The 20,155-nt window shown below is 43.5% G+C and overlaps 1 protein-coding gene across 1 annotated transcript; it reads right to left on the minus strand.

The window, feature by feature from the left end:
* Positions 1-2,153: 2,153 nt before the first annotated feature.
* wipf2a (WAS/WASL interacting protein family, member 2a) lies at positions 2,154-15,896 on the minus strand. Its single transcript, XM_079220262.1, has 7 exons — positions 15,817-15,896; positions 14,511-14,643; positions 13,631-13,792; positions 11,308-12,027; positions 7,081-7,332; positions 5,287-5,388; positions 2,154-4,028 (listed from the first exon to the last, which is right to left on the minus strand). The coding sequence occupies exons 1-7, from the start codon at positions 15,874-15,876 to the stop codon at positions 3,985-3,987; spliced, it is 1,473 nt and encodes a 490-aa protein (XP_079076388.1). The 5' UTR covers positions 15,877-15,896; the 3' UTR covers positions 2,154-3,984.
* Between the last annotated feature and the right edge of the window lie 4,259 nt (positions 15,897-20,155).

A 20,155-nucleotide genomic window follows, 5' to 3' on the forward strand; every position in this document is an offset into this window, starting at 1 on the left:
TGTTTAAATCTATACTTTGTTTCTAAATGAACTGCGGTGCTGCTTCCGTGTTGTTTCTTCGCTTTAAAAAATACCCGCGCTGACTGGAAGAAAAAAAGAAAGACCCGGCTTCCGTCAGAGGGGGCGGAAGTGACGTCATAGAGACGCGCTCTAGTTGTCCTTCAGGGTTCGTTTAAAAACTAACCAATACACAAACTTGTTTTCTACACGCAGAGCATAAATCCTTGAATATAAACCGAACCATTGGACTGGTTGAGAAATGTAACTCGAATAAGTCGCTCTGTGGAGCTTAAGACCCGTATGTCTGTGTCGCGCAACCAGGCTCACCTTTATTTTGAAATTCACTTTATTGAAATACTTCCGCTACCTACGTCACGATCTAGGCCGCGTTGAAACAAAAAAACTAAAATACAGTCATTACTAAGTATTAGGCCTACTTTAATAGTCATAGATAATCAGCTGGGATAATGCATACACGTTTTTCACTTTTTTATATTTGTTTGTCACTTTTTCGCCGGCTGACACCGACACGTGGTCATGCCACGAGCTGCCGCTAGGTGTCAGACTTGTGCCACTAGTCCGACTCCCACTTGTATTTAAAGACGATATTATGTATACTTTTACATTATAATAAAAAGGATGATTTATTTTCATAATTTTTATCCGATTGTTGTAAATGACTATAATTACTATAATCATTATTATTATTATTATTATTATGAAAGAGTATATTTTGTTCCGTTTTTGTTTAAAAACCAGCGAAATCATACTTAAATAAAATGAATGAGAAACAAACAAAGTACAACGTGGTTGAACAGGAGTCTCCCTCTGTCTCTCTAGTCTTTGTTGAAACGGTTTGAAAGGTTTTAATTAATTAATTCATCGTCTACATTTAAATCAGAACAGCTGGACGAAATCAAAATAACCCTAAATAATACAATAGTTTAACAGTGAAAAGAGATAACGTGCAGTTTAAAGCAGGACTTCTGTATTAAAACTTATAAACTGTGACTGGCTGATGATGAATCTACAGTTTCACAAACGTGTATTAATAAATTCGATCATAAAATAAACGCACGAGCTGGATCTACACATCTTTATAACGTACATTGCATTTAAATAAATAAATAAAACACATTATTACGTAACATAGTTAATAACTGTTCCTTACAAAGCTCAGTCAAACCCTGCTGCACTTTGCTTTTATTAAAGTAAAGATTAAAGTTTTTACCTGAGAGACTTGTGTCGTCAACATGCTGAAAGCAACAAGTTAAAACCGGAAGTCCGCTTCTCCCTTCAATAGTTTCCCGCGGCTTTTGGGTTCCGGTGGATGTCATTGGTCGAGGCGGGGCGGGAGTTTTAAAAAGGTACTTTTTGGCGGCATGACGTTTATATCTGAGTTATTCACAGTTTGTTTATATTCTGTCATTTTAACGGATTAAAGAGGGAAAAATATTTTAAAAAAAATAAGGAAAACGGAAAATATAAATAAGATTTTTTTAAGGAAAGAAAAAAAAAGCTAATAAATAAAAAAAACTATAATGGTGGATTATATTTTATTCCTGTTGGCTTGGTAGTTACATTTACAATTTATTTAAATGTTATAATGAAGTACATTTAGGCTACAGAGTACTGTACTGAAGTACCAGTGAGGAACTTTGTGCAAATAGTGCTTTTTACTCCAATTGATTTTACATTTAAATATGAGCTCATAAAAATAAAATGCATTACTTAGTAGTATTACACATTCACAAGCTCACCATGTGTGTTTAATCCTACATCTTATAAATTACTTGTGAAATTTATATTCATCACTTAACTGTTGCTAAAATGACCGTGGTGATAAATAATCAGAGGAAGTGACCAAACATGTATATATTTTAATGTTTGCATTTGAATTTTGAGACGGATTTTGAAATTTTGTTTCAGCCCGTCACACAAAAACATAGTAAATGCTTAACATACTTTATGTTAGCACAGCAATCTGAAAACACCACAATTATTAGCATTATATACCAGACAAGTTAGAGGTACACAACACTAGTAAAATGTAAAAGTAGAATTTCTTGTGTTGCCACTTTGACTCGAAGTAAAGAACTGAAATGTTTCTTAATAAAAGGACTGATGACAACACAGGAAGAGAAAACAAAACACGGGGCATTCGGTACCCTTTTTCCCCATATTTATTTGAAATTATTCCAAATGATAAAAACATGGTTGATGAACATGCCATGACCACAGGGTTCTGCTCTGAGGACAAAGTGAGAACAGGTCACCTGCGTGACGAGGTGAGCAAACATCCGGGACAGGAAGTGGAGCGTTTCCATCCTCCACCGCCTGCATCACAGCGCCGACTACAGTGGATTCATTTTAGTAGAAACACGTCGGCTCGTTGGTAAAAACCTCACATCCGTTCAGCTCGTTGGCCAAAACATGCAGCGTCCATCACACCGTTATAATCATTTCTCTTTCCTATATTACAAGCTTTTTACAACATAAAAAATAGATCAATAACTATGATTACCATATTCCTTAATGTAAATATACAATATTTATTGCATTTTTTTTTTCAAATAAACTTGTTTCTTATTTACCATGTCGTCATCTTTTACCCCCTAAAAAATAAAATAAAAATAAGTACTGGTACCGATGAGTGACAACAGATTAGTGTAAGGCAAAGACCAGCAGGGGGCGCTTTGCTCATCTTAGTGTGAATATGATGCAGTTAGTGTTTTAAAGTCAAGCTCGGAGGAAAGCAAAGAAGCTCCATCTGCTCAAACAGTTCTGTGGCACTTAAGTGTTCCTTTTTTATGGTTATTTTTATTTATTTTTTGGTTAGCTGCTACCAACTACAATCTGTACAACCTGCTTCCTGCATAGCAACCAAACGCATCGTCCTCTGGCCGTTAACGTCCTTCTATGGGAAACAGAAATAAAAAGCTTCTAGATCGACTTCCCTGGACAGGAAGTGGATCAATGATCCCTCATAAACACCTTCGACAACTCTGCACTGCAGCAAAAAAATAATAATCATGCAGTCTTGGTCCAGTGAACAAATAATAATTTAGTGTGTTTGGAGAAAGATGCTGAATGTGTGAGCTGCATTTCATCAAACACATCGGGGGAAACTTTAGGGATGAAGCCTCTTAGTGTTTCTTTTTGTCATAAGTGCATAAATAAGCGTCATGCACAGCATCTCGGGGAAGAAAGTTGAGCTTCCGTGCAACATCGCCTGAAAATGGAAATACAACCCCCCCCCCCCGAATAAAAGGAAAGTTAGGGGGCACAAAAAAAAAGAGACAAGAAACCAAACAGGAAAGAATCTCCTCTCCAAATGTCAAAATAAGAGAGAAAAAGCTTTGCAGTTTGTTTTCTTTTTGGAGAATTTGAAAATCATGAATATCTAAAACATGTATGGAAACCTCCTGTGCAGTTCACTTGACTCCACCCAGTTTTGGCACACTGACGCACACAGGGAGTCGATTCAAACGCACCCTCCTCCCCTGGCACTCCTGGAATGGCTGTGACAAAATATAACCAAAAGAAATAACCAAAACAATCATTACGCCCCCCACACTCTCTCTCTCTCTCTCGGCATCGTCAGTTCTGCCGAGTCAACAGCTGAAAACATCAATTCAAAAAATAAAATAAAAATGAATGCCGACACCAAGATAATAAAATCCAACGTTATTCAGAAAGTCACCGTTATAATCATGATTATGGATTAAAAAAGAGAAGACGGAATGCACAGTGTTGGTCCTGATATGTTTGAGTCAGCAGAGACGTCGGCTTCTGACCCTCGAGTGTTTCTTTCTTCTTCTTCTCTTCGTTGTGCAAAAACAGAAAGTGAGCAGCGAGTCGAGTCAAACCTGCTGAGGAGTCGCGGTGTTGACGTTGTGCTTCCAGCTGGTGGTTTTAGTGTTAGTGTGTGTGTGTTGTAGTGTGTGTGTGTGTGTGTTATTAGAGTGCGTCTTAGAGGTCCGTTCACCTTCCCACCGGCGGCGCCGGAGGAGCTCCTCTCATCATGGCTAAAGAGAGAGGGAGAGAGAGAGAGAGAGAGAGAGGTCACTAAAGGTCAGCTCTCCCACTTCATAAACACACGGGTGGAAATCATGAACTCTGATCAACAGGTTATGAATTCAACATGGCGGACGAAAAGGCTGGAAATGAGGAAATAATCATTCTGCTGGAAGTGCGACATTTAAAAAAAGTGAAGAAACATTTCAGAGAATAAATGATGATTTGGATTCGGGAGAATATAGTCGAGATCGACCGGACGCGAGGCTTTTATTTTACTTTCCTAATTCTATAGATATATTTATTTGCAGGGCGTTTGGTACATTTAGTGTCGTATTTTTTACTTTTCTGCTTGTATGGCAGACAGTAGCACCGAGATAACAGGAAGCGAGGGCGAGCAACAGAGGCTCCTGAACACGGCCCCAAGCTGTCAAATCAAAAAGAAATTAAGTTGAAGATCCACTCTACTTCCTAAAACACCAGAGGGTCAATAAGGCTCCATGTGCCGACTGCTTAAAGAAGCTAAACCGCAGAGTTTAGCTGCTAATCGCAGCCGCAGAATGTAGAACTAAAATCAACTTTGCACTGAAATCTCAAGATTTGGACCAGAATCCATCAACAACACCAATAAACAGACGCACACATTTAGTTCTCAGTAGTTGAGTTCCTCTTTAAGCTTCAGGAAACAGAATTTAACCCAGTAAATCTCCACCTCATCTCGCCCCAATGATGCATTTTAAAGTTGGTCCATGACGGGCTGGAGCTCAATGATCTACTTGATCATGCATGTACACGTTTGTGCAGTTTAAGTTGGATATCCAACAGGAAAGTTGTGGTGGACGGACGGAGAACCACCAGGCGCCAAACAAGGCCATAAAATGGGCCCCAAGTTGTGTATAAAAGCATGAATCATTAACTATATTTAAAGGTAATATAGCCGTCAGCGTCTATTTGTCACTTAGAACTAAACTTCCTCCTGACACACTTCACGTCTTGTCATTTGTTTACTGGTCAAATAAACCAAACTAGTCCGACAACAACTCCCAGCGAGCAGTACGGGAATGTAAGCGTACACGTCAGCGGTGTATTGAAGCGCTTAAATGCGTGTACTGGGTGTACTGGGTGTACTGGGTGTACTGGGTGTACTGGGTGTACTGGGTGTACTGGGTGTACTGGGTGTACTGGGTGTACTGGGTGTACTGCGTGTACTGGGTGTACTGGGTGTACTGGGTGTACTGGGTGTACTGGGTGTACTGGGTGTACTCGTACCCTTGCTGGTTTTGCTGGGGTAGACTTTGCTGAAATGCCGATACTCCTCTGGAGGCGGAAGGTCCTCGACGGGGTGGAAGTTAAACTTGGATTCAAAATCATCTGAGGAAGAAGAAACAATACATGTAAAATGTTTATTATGAGGCGTGAAGACTCAGCAGCTTCTCTTTAAGCTTTTCTAGCTGGTGGTGTGTTTTATAATATTCTGCATGAAAGCCTTTAAAAACGAGACGCAGTCAAACTCTCAAACTGACATTTATTATCTGTAGTTGATCGTCTTAATACAGTATTTTGCTTCTCCTAAGACTCAAAATAATCTTCTTGTAATATTGTTTTTTGTTGCACTATTCTTTGTACCGTGTGATTTATTTTGCGAGCTGTGACATGCGAGTAATTTATCCATAAATGGTCATCTTGTGTGTTTCTATACATCTATTGTTTTTACTAAATGTGTTTTTATTAAATATTAAATGTGCCGATTTAGAAACAAACAAACTGCCACTGCTCTGTGTGAATGTGTGTGTTCTGTGTGTGTGTATCTGTGTGTATCTGTGTGTGTATCTGTGTGTATCTGTGTGTGTGTGTGTATCTGTGTGTGTATCTGTGTGTGTTCTGTGTGTGTGTGTATCTGTGTGCTTCTGCGTGTGCGACAGGAAACGGTCATCTAGGAAGCGTTCCTTCCCTCCAGAAGAAAGAAAGAGGACGAGAAGAAAGATGAAAGAAAGGGAGAGGAAGAGATGAAAGAGAGGGAGAGATGAAAGAGAGGAAGAGAAGGAGATATGAAAGAGAGGGAGAAAGAGGGAGAAGAAAGAGATGAAAGAGGGTAAGAGAAGAAAGAGGAAGAGATGAAAGAGGACGAGAAGAAAGATGAAAGAAATGGAGAGAAGAAAGATGAAAGAAATGGAGAGGAAAGAGATGAAAGAGGAAGAGAAGGGAGAGATGAAAGAGCGGAAGAGAAGGAAGAGATGAAAGAGAGGGAGAGATGAAAGAGAGGGAGAGATGAAAGAGAGGGAGAAAGAGGGAGAAGAAAGAGATGAAAGAGGGTAAGAGAAGAAAGAGGACGAGAAGAAAGATGAAAGAAAGGGAGAGAAGAAAGATGAAAGAAAGGGAGAGAAGAAAGATGAAAGAAAGGGAGAGGAAAGAGGAAGAGAAGAAAGATGAAAGAGAGGGAGAGAAGAAAGAGAGGAAGAGAAGAAAGATAAAAGATAGGGAGAGAGGAGAAGAAAGAGATGAAAGAGAAGAGAGGAAGAAAAGAGAGAAAGGAAGAGAGGAAGGAGAGGGAGAGATGAAAGAGAGGAAGAGATGAAAGAGAGGAAGAGATGAAAGAGAGGGAGAGAAGAAGAGAAGAAAGATGAAAGATAGGGAGAGAGGAAAGAGATGAAAGAGAAGAAAGAGAAGAAGAGAGGAAGAGAAGAGAGAGAGGAAGGAGAGGGAGAGATGAAAGAGAGGAAGAGAGGAAGGAGAGGGAGAGATGAAAGAGAGGAAGAGATGAAAGAGAGGAAGAGGTGAAAGCAGCTCAGAATAGCGGCTACATTTAGAAAGAGCCGTTTAGTGGCTTCTATACGATGAAATCTCATTCTACAGAAAGTCTGCATTCACAACTGAAGGTGTGGGGTTTAAATGAAAGATGCCGAGTTGCATTATGGGAGATGTAGGATCCGGTTTCTCAGTAGTGGTCGAAAAGAAAATACGCTGACGTTCTTCTTACGCCGATTTTCTGAACATTGTTAAAATTCTCGCTACTTTTTTGATGGAAACTTTGCAGCTTCACACCAATTTGTAACCCGGACTCACCTGTGATGGACTTGGAGGAGGAGGTGGAGGAGTGGCCGTTCCGGATGGGCGGGGGCGGCGGAGGGGGTCCAGCCGGGGTTCGGGAGGAAGAGGAGGATGATAAGACGGAGGAGGAAGAGGAAAGCGGTGGATGCGGTTTGCTCACTCGGCTGTGGGCCTCCGAGGCCGCGGTGCTGTGGACGCGGTACGGGGGAGGCGGGGGAGGGGCGTCCCGCCCGCCGTTACGAGATCCAGAGGGGGGCACCTGGGGAGCTGCGACACACACACACACACACGGTTTTAAAGTTATGTTCCACTGTTGGTGCATTCAAGGAGGCTCCGACATCTTGGAATCAGTTCTCGAACCTCGTTTTAAGCCCCAAAAAAATAAATATAAAATAAATCACATTCTTCGGCTTATTGTTTTTATTTGATCCTCTACTTTATTCTCTGCTTTCATTCATCCAGTGACACTTGACTGCACCACTACTGCAATATTCAAAATGACGAAACTTTAATAAAACGGTAAATAAATATTCTCTGCGACGAATGAATCGTCTGCAGAAAGTTGTAATATTCTACTGAACTTCATATCGTCTCTGGAAGACGTCCCCTTTATAGTGCAAGTAACCATATATGGTCATTTCACTCAAAGTATTTCAATGAGTGCCCTATAAAGGGTTAAGAGGCGGATAGAGGTTTTAAAGTGGGGGTTGCATGAAGCATGTAGTTTGCAATGGGAAAATATAGTGTTGTAACGTTGTGGGTTTAATAGAGTTTAAATTGAACCTTAAATGACCCTCAGAGATGAAGTACCAGATGTACTGGGATCAGAGAGCTTGTTGATCTTCCTTCACTTGTATATGGAGGGTCGTAAACAGATAAGGGGTTGATTGTCAGGACAAAGGGAATGTAAGTTCTGTTGACGGGAACAGTGTGGGGTTCATGTTTCTCGAACAGACTCAGCTACTCTGGTCTCCTTCATTGGGGGGGTTTGGAGGCGGAGACCTGATGGTGTTATAAAATGGGCTGATGACTGTTGCTTCTTCGAATTCTGCGTCACAGGCTGCGCCGGTAGCCGTGACAGACTTTTCCTTCCTGCAGGAATAAACGGACTTAAGACAACTTTGATTCAGAGACCTCATTCCTTTTTAACAGATCTGCAGGAAAATCTTCCATCATAAGTTTTATTATTGTGTGACTTTGGTGAATCAGAACTAATCCTTTAAAACACAAAAGACACAAACAATCTAACAGATCGAGGCGTTTATCTAACGATAAAGAGGTGAAAATATTCTAAACACAACGTAAACTTAACCTGATATTTATTCTTTTCGGAGTCTAAAATATCACAGCAACGTTGTGCTGCAGTAAAACACTGCGGGACCAGAGGGAGTTCATAAAGGACTTCATCCACTGGATTGTTGACGCTTACGGACTCGAACACACACAGAACCACACGCAACGGCCCTTTAATGTGAGACTGTTTTAGATCGTCCCACAACCAACTACCAGGGATCATTTAAACTCTGCAGCCTCAGGTCATCGCTTTACAACTTTTTAAAACATCAGAAAAATAAAAACGAGGAAACAAGACCGTGCAACTTAAGACGTAAAAAAAAAAAAAAAAAAAAAGGAGAGGAGAGAAGTGAAAGTGAAGAGGAGGAATGCAGAGGAACAAGGAGGCCAATCACAACACAAGAGCTGCAGCTAACAAGTGCCTTCCTGTTGTGGGCTCACTCTGAATTCAAAGTACGAGAAAATAAATTAAAAAAAAAATATATATATATATATATATATATATATATATATATATATATATATATATATATATATATATATATATATATATATATATATATATATATATATATATATATATATATATATTCATTCCCAAGTGAGCCTCTAGGGTGGAGGTAGAATCCCCATCTGAGAGTTTATCTGTTAATTTACCTCAGATATATAAAAAGGCATCAACTCAAAACGCATTTCCTTAAAACATCAACACACGCAGCTTCTTCCGGGTTTACTCGAATGCGTCGTCACACGCACACGCACACGCACACGCACACGCACACGGACCCCAGCAACAGAAGCAGCTGCCCCGGGAACACGAAGCGCATGTTAAGAGCGGGTGAACCAAACAAACGGCGTCGCTTCCCTTCGAGTCAGAACTTGCTTTTGGCCCCAGAGAGAACATTCCTCCTCGTCTTCATCACTGGAACAGAACACGCTTGTATCCGGAGCGCGGCTACAAAGTTGCGTTAATCACATCACGTCTTCTCTCCGTGTCCTTAATCTATTAAACGGGTTCTGTAAGGAGATATTCACTGAAGTTACGCCTCCAGCCTGCGTCTTATTATAATTATTAAATCCAATTAAAACGACAGGTACAAATAGATTATGATGGACTTTGGTGACAACGAGAAAGTCCACTTGTCAGGTCACGGTAAACAGATCAATATCTAATATTGCATTCTCTGCCTTTGGTTAGAAAAAGAGAAGCACCAGAAGTATTTAGTTATTGTGCAGCAGAAGTATCTTCAGATGGACTTTTCCTTCTTCGTCTCTTTAAAGCACAAACAACTTTGGCGTGATCTCAAATTGTTGATCTTTTATTCGTGTTGACGGAAACAAATATGCTGCCGGACGTCGTGACCTCTGACCTGTAAAAGACACGAGTACTGACAGTGCTGTGTGTGTACCTGTGTGTCTGTCTGTGAGTGTGTGTGTGAGAGCGTGTGTGTGAGTGTTTGTCTGAGAGAGTGTGTGTGTGTGTGTGTGTGTGTGTGTGTGTGTGTGTGTGTGTGAGTGAGTGAGAGAGAGTGTGTCTGAGAGAGTGTGTGTGTGTGTGTCTGAGAGAGTGTGTGTGAGAGGGAGAGAGTGTGTGTGTGTGTGTGTGTGGGAGAGTGTGTGTGTGTGTCTGGGAGAGTGTGTGTGAGTGTGTGTGTGAGAGAGAGAGAGAGAGAGAGAGTGAGTGTGTGTGTGTGTGTCTGGGAGAGTGTGTGTGTGTGTGTCTGGGAGAGTGTGTGAGTGTGTGTGGGAGAGTGTGTGTGAGAGAGAGAGAGAGAGAGAGAGAGAGAGAGAGAGAGAGAGAGAGAGAGAGAGAGAGAGAGAGAGAGAGAGAGAGAGAGAGAGAGAGTGTGTGTGTGTGTCTGGGAGAGTGTGTGTAAGAGAGTGTCTGGGAGAGTGTGTGTGTGTGTCTGGGAGAGTGTGTGTATGTGTCTGGGAGAGTATGTGTGTGTGTCTGGGAGAGTGTGTGTCTGAAAGAGTGTGTGTGTGTGTGTGTGTGTGTCTGAGAGAGTGTGTGTGTGTGTGTGTGTCTGAGAGAGTGTGTGTGTGTGTCTGAGAGTGTGAGTACCTGTGTGTACCCGTGTGTGTGTACCCGTGTGTGTGTGTACCCGTGTGTGTGTGTGTACCCGTTTGTGTACCCGTGTGTGCGTGTGTACCCGTGTGTGTGTACCCGTGTGTGCGTGTGTACCCGTGTGTGTGTACCCGTGTGTGTACCCGTGTGTGTACCTGTGTGTACTTGTGTGTGTACCTGTGTGTGTGTGTGTACCTACCTGTCTGTACCCGTGTGTACTTGTGTGTGTACCCGTGTGTGTGTACCCGTGTGTGTGTACCCGTGTGTGTGTACCCGTGTGTGTGTACCCGTGTGTGTGTACTTGTGTGTGTACCCGTGTGTACTTGTGTGTACTTGTGTGTGTACCCGTGTGTGTACCCGTGTGTGTACTTGTGTGTGTGTACCTGTGTGTGTGTAACTGTGTGTACTTGTGTGTGTACCCGTGTGTGTGTACCCGTGTGTGTGTACCCGTGTGTGTGTACTTGTGTGTGCCCGTGTGTACTTGTGTGTGTACCCGTGTGTGTACCCGTGTGTGTACCCGTGTGTGTACTTGTGTGTGTACCTGTGTGTGTACCTGTGTGTGTGTACCTGTGTGTGTGTACCTGTGTGTGTGTACCCGTGTGTACCCGTGTGTGTACCCGTGTGTGTGTACCCGTGTGTGTGTACCCGTGTGTGTGTACCCGTGTGTGTGTACCCGTGTGTACTTGTGTGTGTACCTGTGTGTACCCGTGTGTACTTGTGTGTGTACCTGTGTGTGTGTACCTGTGTGTGTGTACCTGTGTGTGTGTAACTGTGTGTGTACCTGTGTGTACCCGTGTGTGTACCCGTGTGTGTACCCGTGTGTGTACCCGTGTGTGTGTAACTGTGTGTGTGTAACTGTGTGTGTGTAACTGTGTGTGTACCTGTTCTGCGTCCAGGCGGCTCCCTGGCTGGCGGTGGCGGCCTGCCGGCTTCCCTCAGCGAGGATGGAGCCGGTGATGGAGGCGGTGGAGGAGCGTTGCTGCGTCCCTGGCTGCCGCCGCCGCCTCCTGATGTGTGTTTTTTGTGTAGAGAGTTGTGTCTCTGCGGCAGCTCCGGAGCACCGCCCCCGTCGACGTGGGACGGCCCGTTGGAGACGCCGCCCGTCGAGTGCGGCCTGTACGGCGGCGGCGGGGGAGGAGCCGACGAGCCTCCGGTCGGCGGTCTGCTGGAAGACGGAGGCGGCTTGGCGTTGCCGGGAGGGGTGTGGCCTCTGCCGGGCGTCGGTGGGAGGGGCTTCTCTCGGCTGTGGGACGAGGACGAGGAAGGCGGCGCGTGCGCCTTCTGGTTGGGAGTAGGCGGGGCGTTGCTGCGGCCTCCTCTGTTGAAGGGCGCAGGCGGCGGCGGGGCCGAGGTGCTGTGCTTCATCCCGCCGCCTGCGGAGGAGCCGCCGCCGCCGAAGTTGTTGTTGTTGTTGTGGGCGGGGCGCGAGATGTCGGGCAGCGAGGGCCGGTGGGAGCGCTGGTGCTCTGGTGGGGACGGCTTGTTGTTGTTGTTGGCCGGGGAGGGCGAGGAGGAGCGGCCCGTCGGGGGCCGAGGGGCCGCGGCACGGGACCCAGGGGGCCGCAGGGCCGACCTGCCCACCGAACCACCGGCAGCACCATCTGGGTGGAGAGAGAGGGAGGGGGGGGGGGGAGTTTAGGACGTCACAGAAGAAGAAGAAACAAGATAATGTGTCATAGGATGCTCATTATGATTTGTTATTTTTCTGGCCGACCTCCATTAACTGATCATTGGCGATCAAGTCCGACAGTTTTCACAGGAAGTCACAGAACAAGTCACATCCTGTTAGTTCCGATCTTTAAGCTACTTGTAGTTTACAGATCACGTTTGGATTTAAGTAAATATATATTTATGTAGAAATGTGAAACAGCCAGGCGTTTCCCATCATGCACTGGGCCACGCAGTCGATGGAGAGCTACTGCGGCCGCCTTGATCTCGTGGGATTATCTTTGACCATGTGTGCATGACGTCAGAGCAAGTCGGGATCAAGTCTGACACAAATCTAACCAGCATGCATTGCGCACCGATCGCCGGCAATCGATTCTGCGCAGAACTGCCTCGCCTCGAACAAGCCCCCCGCCTTGAACGAGCGCCCGCCTCGAACGAGCCCCCCGCCTTGAACGAGCGCCCCGCCTCGAACGAGCGCCCCCGCCTCGAACGAGCGCCCCGCCTCGAACGAGCGCCCCGCCTCGAACGAGCGCCCCGCCTCGAACGAGCGCCCCGCCTCGAACGAGCCCCCCCGCCTCGAACGAGCGCCCCGCCTCGAACGAGCCCCCTCGCCTCGAACGAGCGCCCCGCCTCGAACGAGCGCCCCGCCTCGAACGAGCGCCTTGCCTCGAACGAGCGCCTCGAACGAGCCCCCTCGCCTCGAACGAGCCCCCTCGCCTCGAACGAGCGCCTCGCCTCGAACGAGCGCCTCGCCTCGAACGAGCCCCCTCGCCTCGAACGAGCGCCTCGCCTCGAACGAGCCCCCCCGCCTCGAACGAGCCCCCCGGTTAAAACAAGCCGCCCGGCTGCGTGAACAACCGACGAAAAACGGGTTCAACCCACCGACACAAAGCGGGCGAGAGTTAGAAGCAGAAAAAGTAACTAATCATTAAAACCTCCTACTCAAAAATGGGAGTTAAAAACCTAATTGTTTGCTTCTTCCGCATTCAGCTTTCTCCAAATCTAAAGGAGGTCAAAGGTCAGTCGCTCTTGTCTAACAGCTTGAAAGCTCTAAAATAAGAATGTTCATTCATAATTCACATCCTTTCGTTCCTTCAGCTCCGTCAGAGAGAAGTGGAGGAAGAAAAAAAAAAAGGTCCATTAAGCTGGAAATAACACATTCGTGTCCAGATCTACTTTCTTCTGGCTCATGAATTTCTTCTTCGACCAGGACATGATTGTGGAGGAACAGAGACTCTCTCACGTACGCGTTTGTTGTCTTTAAACATCCTCCATCTTGTTTAAAACCCTCCGTCATCAGCGTCACGTAGTCATATCGTATTAACAGTAATTTGGGGTTCTCTACATTATTTCCATGGAAGCTTCCAGAAAGCCCCGTTGGGTTTCAGCTGAATGAACTTTTATCTGATAATCTTCTGTGGTTTATTTATTCACGCAGATGATATGGACACTTGAGCAGAACATTACAAATTCATCGCCAAACACTTTTCAAATATAAATAAAAATTAAAAGCAAAGAATTATTGTTTTTTTTTACCTGCAACGGAGCGTAATTTTGGCACACCTCCTTGGAAAAGGTTTCCCATTCCCATTGGTCCTCCGCCTCCAAAACCTCCTCCACTACTACCACCTCCACTACTACCACCTCCACCTCCACTACTACCACCACCACCACCTCCTCCTCCTCCTCCTCCTCCTCCTGGTGAGAAAAGTAAGACGCGTGTCAACATAAACAAATGAAAGCAGAACAAGAAATACATTTTAACATTGACAAATTTAGAGATAATAGGAGTCAGTCAACGTCATGCTGGCGTGAGTGTGCAGAGAAAACCATCAGCAACCCAATATGTAATACTATTCTTAAGTTTTATTAAAGAAACACTGAAGTTAGCATCTTGTCCGTCAGAAATAAAGTGCTGGAAATCAAACACTTCCTTCAGCTAGATGAAAAATAAGTCAAAATAATTTATAAGTCTCTGATTTTTTGCCAAATCTGATTGTCATGAACTGTAAAAAAGACAAAAAGGCTCCAGACTAACTTTGTATATTTCCAGCATCGACCCAGAAGCCGGGAAACTATTTGAATACAATATAAAATCTGTCTGATCCAAGTAGTTTGACGATATCATTTAAAATCAAGGTCAAATAAACTGAATAAACTTCTTTGGCCGTTTAACTGCCTCTCAGCCTTCGTCAGCAGATTGTTGGCTTTTTCAATGTTTGTGAAGACCATGAAATGTGGTTGGTAAAGAACAACCTTTTAAAACTACATTTGTAGAATTATTTTATCAGTAAAAGGCTACCGACGCGTCTGAAGTCACATTTCTCTGAGTGCAGATTGCACAATATGAGCATCCCTGTCACACACTAGTGTGTGTGTGTGTGTGTGTGTGTGTGTGTGTGTGTGTTTAACTCACTCTCTATAATCGGACTGCTCCGGTCGTTGACCGCGCCGACCTTCTTCAGCCTGGTGCCTTTGCAGATGTCCGTCAGCAGCGCTCCTCGGCCTTTAGCCTCGGCCGAGCCCAGCTTGGGAGGAGTCGTGTTCGCCTGCGGAGGAAGTTCAACAAATAAGCGGCGTTTGGTTTGTTTGGGGTTTCAAGCGTCTCGTAAACAAACGTCACGCGGCTCGGCAGCTTGGAGGTTTTGACTGCAGACCCCGAAATTGTTTTTTTTTCCTTAAATACATGATCTTCAGTCCAGACTACAGGTTTTCTTTTCGTTCCTCGTTTTGCATGAATAAGTGGAAACCTTTCCAGGCATGAAAACATGTCAGGGTTCACCAAATTTACATGACAAAAACATTTAATAAAGTAAGAAAATGTAGTATTTAAACTAACAATGAGAATGAATACACATATATATAGATGCCTGCTTATATTTTGAGCGTCTTTCTTTTAAAAGCATATTCATTATTTCAAACTCAGCGTAGATGAACACATGAATATAACACATTTACATGACTTTTACAACACTTTTGGGATTTTTTTTTTTTTCAAGGACTTTTTTCAGGCCTGGAAATAACCATTTTAAAATGCTATGACTTTTCCAGGTTTTCCATGACCGTAAGAACCCTGCATGTGAAAAAAAACACGTTGAAACTACAGCAGCTTAACATGAATTACGTTTTAGTTTTATACTGAACTCCCATAATACTTTGCGTCGCAGAAACCAGTCTGCTTCCTGGCTGGCTACCTGAGAGCCAAATACGGTGTTGGAATAACCAGAAATGTATTAATTATTCTCTGTGGTCTCTACTAATATCCTGGGCTCAGGAAACCCTCGTTGTCATCATCAGGTGTTTGACCGCTGTGGCGGGAAAAAAGAAGACGACTTGGTTCACGTTCATGCACGATGAAGACAATTAAAGATGGCTGCCTCGTGTGTTGGTGCTCATTGTTTTGTGTTGTTTTTGTCTTAAACACCGTTTTCTGCTGTGACTCCCGGAGCTCGTTTAGATGAGCTCATGAACCTCAGGGGAACTCCAGCGGACTTCCGACATTTCTGTTAACATTTCACCTTAAAGTACTGTTTGTATGTGCACTTTATTTTAATTTGTATATTCTATTGTAAATTTAAACATGCTCCCATTTCTTGCACGCCATAACAAATTCCTTGTATGTGAAAACATACGTGGCAATAAAAGATTTCTGATGGATTCTGCGCCACAATAATCTATGACAGTCTGTGGCAGCTTGAGGTGCGAGTTCGGTCCTCACTGACCTGACTGAAGGTGGGGGGAGGCGGGGGTCCCGGGGGAGGCGGGGGAGGCGGAGGAGGCATCCTGTCCCGCTTCTGGCACCGCTTTGCGTGGGCTGCTGGTGGTGAGGACCGGCGTCACCGTCTCAGCTGGGACACGCGCGGACTCCTGCAAAACAACAGACATGTTTATTTATTTGTGTTTTAAAATTGGTTAACGCTCGGAAAAAAAATATATACGTTTTCCGACAGTACAACCTCGGATCCCGTAAGGCAGTGGTACTCAACCTTTGACATATTTAAGGACCCCCTGACAAGTGCAAAGCATTTTTAGCATGACATGTTGTAAGCATGTAACACACAGCGCTGTGCCATCAGTGTCTGATTTAATAATATGTACAATTCAGTTCATGAACTTACTATTTTAAAGGATTTTTTAATAAGATAAAATAATCCTTTATTAGTCCTGCAGTGGGGAAATTACAGGATTACAGCATCATTGCTCAAGTGAATAAAAGATAAAAAATCAACATAAATAAACGGTAATAGAAAACAAAACAAAAAAAAAAACAGTAAAGAAGAATATTAAATATACAGACTGAATTTTAAAAAAAGGATATAAAAGTACTTTTATAATGGATGCTTATATTTTATATATTAAATATATTTATTTAATAAAAAATCTTGCCGTAAGGCGAGTTATGAAAAGTAGCTGCGCTCTCGTGACGGTAAAAACGTTAGTGAACTTACTGCACTGTTTTTTGCACCTATGCAGTAACAAAGTAAAACCTTTTTCAAAATGATCTGTTCTTGTTTGCGTGATCAAATTTTTTTTAGGGGCATTTTAGTCCTTTCCTCTGCAGAGAACACGACAATAAAACTTTGTACGTGAAGAAAGCATCCAACGAACCAACGAACCGGCCTTCTTTGTATAATCCCAGACACACAAACGGTGCTTTTATCAGTGAACTACTTGAAACTGATCTGAGCGATGAGACGGAACCCGTCCACACAAGAATAAACTAAACAGAAATGTTCCTTCTTCTCCTCCTATTGAACTCTCCAACTCTTAATGTATTGGCATCACATTGGTGGATGGAAACACGCCTGAATTTGCATTATTTTACAGATCAAGGCAGGTCAAAGAAGAACAACAGTGTACTTTAAGCTTTGCCGAAGTAAAGTTCAGCGTCGTCTCTATTCACCATCATCGCCTTTGAATTTAACCAGTGAAATGTTTTTTGGGGTTCTTTCTCCCCCGAGGACATCTCAGTCCGTCGTCGTGAACGGCTTCATTATTGCCTCCAGCAACCAGGACAAAGCGCACACGAGCCGCTGCTTCGTAAAGGCCGAGCGTGAAAGTGCTTTATTGTGTAGCGCACAACATTAAAGTGCTTTCTGTGGCCAGAAACACAAAAATATGAGTCCATCCCCCTCAGTCTGCAGCGGCAACGCTGACCGGGATGATTCACAGGATTTGTGACGGGACGAATATAAAACGTGATTCACAAGAGCGTGAAAATAATTACCGCCTCGTGTTCGAATGCCTCTAGAAACCAGTCAACCGTCACCATTTCATCCCGATCAACAGTCGTGTAAAAGTGTCAGAATCAGCACATCAATTATTGGGCCTTAGAATGGGTTTTGTGACGTCATTTGACGCGGAAATCTGAAATCAAGTGGGTGTTTTCTGGCAAATGTGAAGACTGAAGGTTGTTCCTGAGATACTCCATCTGTGTGCTTCCTTGTACAGCTGCAGGGCGATAGAAGTTTTGTACAAGGGAAAAAAAACTTTCGACTTTGGACGCAGAATGCTACAATATGTCGCGTGTTTTTCCTCATTCTGTAAAAGTCGCTTTCTCCAATGGAGCAAATGGGCCGGAAGGTAAACACAACCGGTTGCTGACTTCATATTACCTCAAAGCCCAAAACGACTTCAACGGATGCTCGTCCCGCATGATGAACCCACACCTGAAGCTACTCGAAATGTTTCAACACAATGACTGAGGTCACTGGATCTCCCCAAACCAGTTAGCCGCCTGGGCCCATTGTTGGCTCATGCAGGCAGCGCTGGCTCCTCACCCCACCCGCCACGCTCCATTCCTCAGGCAGCCTGGTTGAGTGTTGGGGCAGGTTTTCACCGAGGGAAACCAAAAAGGAATCTCACCGAGCGAGCTCGCCAGTCAGTCAGCGACGTGGTTTAAACTGAAAGACGCAGAGGCAGAAACTGAGGATGAGGGTCATCTGTCCTCTGGGAGGGGAGGAGGTCTGCTGAGTGTAAAGAACTGAAGCCAGAGAGACCAGCTTCAAAACCAGGCAAAAACCTCCAATAATCCATTGAAGCTGCATTCTCTCTCCTGACCACCAGGGGGCAACTCCTCTGGTTGTATAGAAGTCTATGCTTCATGTGTTAAAGCTGCATTCTCTCTCCTGACCACCAGGGGGCGACTCCTCTGGTTGTATAGAAGTCTATGCTTCATGTGTTAAAGCTGCATTCTCTCTCCTGACCACGAGGGGGCGACTCCTCTGGTTGTATAGAAGTCTATATAAATGACTCTACTTCTCTTGATGTATTCCCTCAGTAAACATTGTAAACATGAGTTTATGTCTCAATCTCTAGTTTCAAGTCTTCTTCACTACAGCATGATGTTCATTTAGTAAATTATGAAATGCCCAAATCAAAACACGCAGTCGACGTCACAAGCATTATTACGCCTGTTATTATTCCACTCATAATCACAATAAGAACACAATCACTATTAACACACGCCTCATGCAACGACGTCGCTCTTTTTGAAGTCGAGATACATAGAACCAAGTTGACGTCACGCATTTGATTACTTTTGGGCCGTTCTGGTATTTATTCTGATTTTAAATCACTCTGCTAAAGTAGAGCTGCAACGATTAGTTGATCAACTGTTTAATCCATCAGCACCAGGCATTTCATCAGAGACAATTTGATAATGAGGTGAAGTTAATGTAAGTATTAAGTTAATACCCCCCAAAAAAATGCTTTCTATGAATTAGAGGGAGTTGAATTTATAACATAAACTACTATAAGGACATGAGTTTGGACTCATTGAACATCTGATGGAGTCTCCCACATCTTTCAGCTCAGATAGATTAATGGTTATGTACAATAGTGGGTTGTTGGAGACAGAATTAGTCTTTTATTTATATATATATATATATATATATATATATATATATATATATATATATATATATATATATATATATATATATATATACTCTGAAATACAGCTAATGCCGAGCAAAAACATTTCCTCTTTTTGCTGACACAAGCATTTAGAAAAATACAGATTTAAGAATGATTGAGACCTAAATAGAAGCTTTGGGTTTGGTTTTGTCCTCCGTTGTCTTCAGGTAACTGTGACAGCTACCCAAAAGATCCTCGGTTTAGTATGAGAGAAAAGAACAAAACAATTAAAAGAAATAACCCTGAGAAGCTGAAACCAGTGAATCTGTTCTGCTTAAAAACAACTTAAAAATAGTCTGATTAGTTGTCTACACATTAGATTAATTGCCTTAAGATCCAAATTATGAAATCATGGAGAAACCTTGAGTTAGACTTTAAGCAGATAAAATGCAATTACAAATAGAAATATAACTCATATACTGAACTATTGAATTGCAGCAATTAATCTGCAACTTTCTCCTCACGAGGAGCCAAAGATGTGGAATCTGACACCAAGTTGTACTACAACAGACTTCAAGTAAACTACAATTGGTATTAAAGTATTGATGCCAAACTGTAAGCATTGTATTGCCACAGGTATCTGGCACTCATCACGATGAAAACTCCACATAAAATGTCAAGGGACCACATGACATAATGGATACTCTTAACCCTGAATAGCTTGTAATATCGCAGCAATAAGGGTATCTGACCTTTGAACCCCTATAATCTGACCAAGCCTTTCCACTCCAGATCAAAGAGGTGCAATAAGTAGGTCAAGATGCCTGAAGGCCATTTAATGGAGAGAAGAAGTCGACACACATCAACACTGCACAGGGAAACCAGGGGGTATGAGGAAGTGAAGGTGCTTTTGTGGTCAAGGAAACACACTGAGCTAAAAGTGTGTGTGTGTGTGTGTGTGTGCGCTTTTTAAAGCCCTGACAGCCAAAGTAAAGCTGCACCACAACCCGTTGTTGTTGTGCTCATACACTTCCAGCACAGCAGAAAAATAGTCCCTGTTGTTTGACAGTGGAGCACCAATGTATGTTGAGCTTTAGAGTTAATTTAGTTTCAGAGTCCCCTGCGACAAAAACAAAACATGCACCTTACCTTTAATTGAGGACTTTTTTTGTACTTATTCGGGAGTATTTTTCTCCCTCCTGC

The sequence above is a fragment of the Taurulus bubalis genome, assembly GCF_910589615.1.
Source record: "Taurulus bubalis genome assembly, chromosome: 6".
Classification (NCBI taxonomy): Eukaryota; Metazoa; Chordata; class Actinopteri; order Perciformes; family Cottidae; genus Taurulus; species Taurulus bubalis.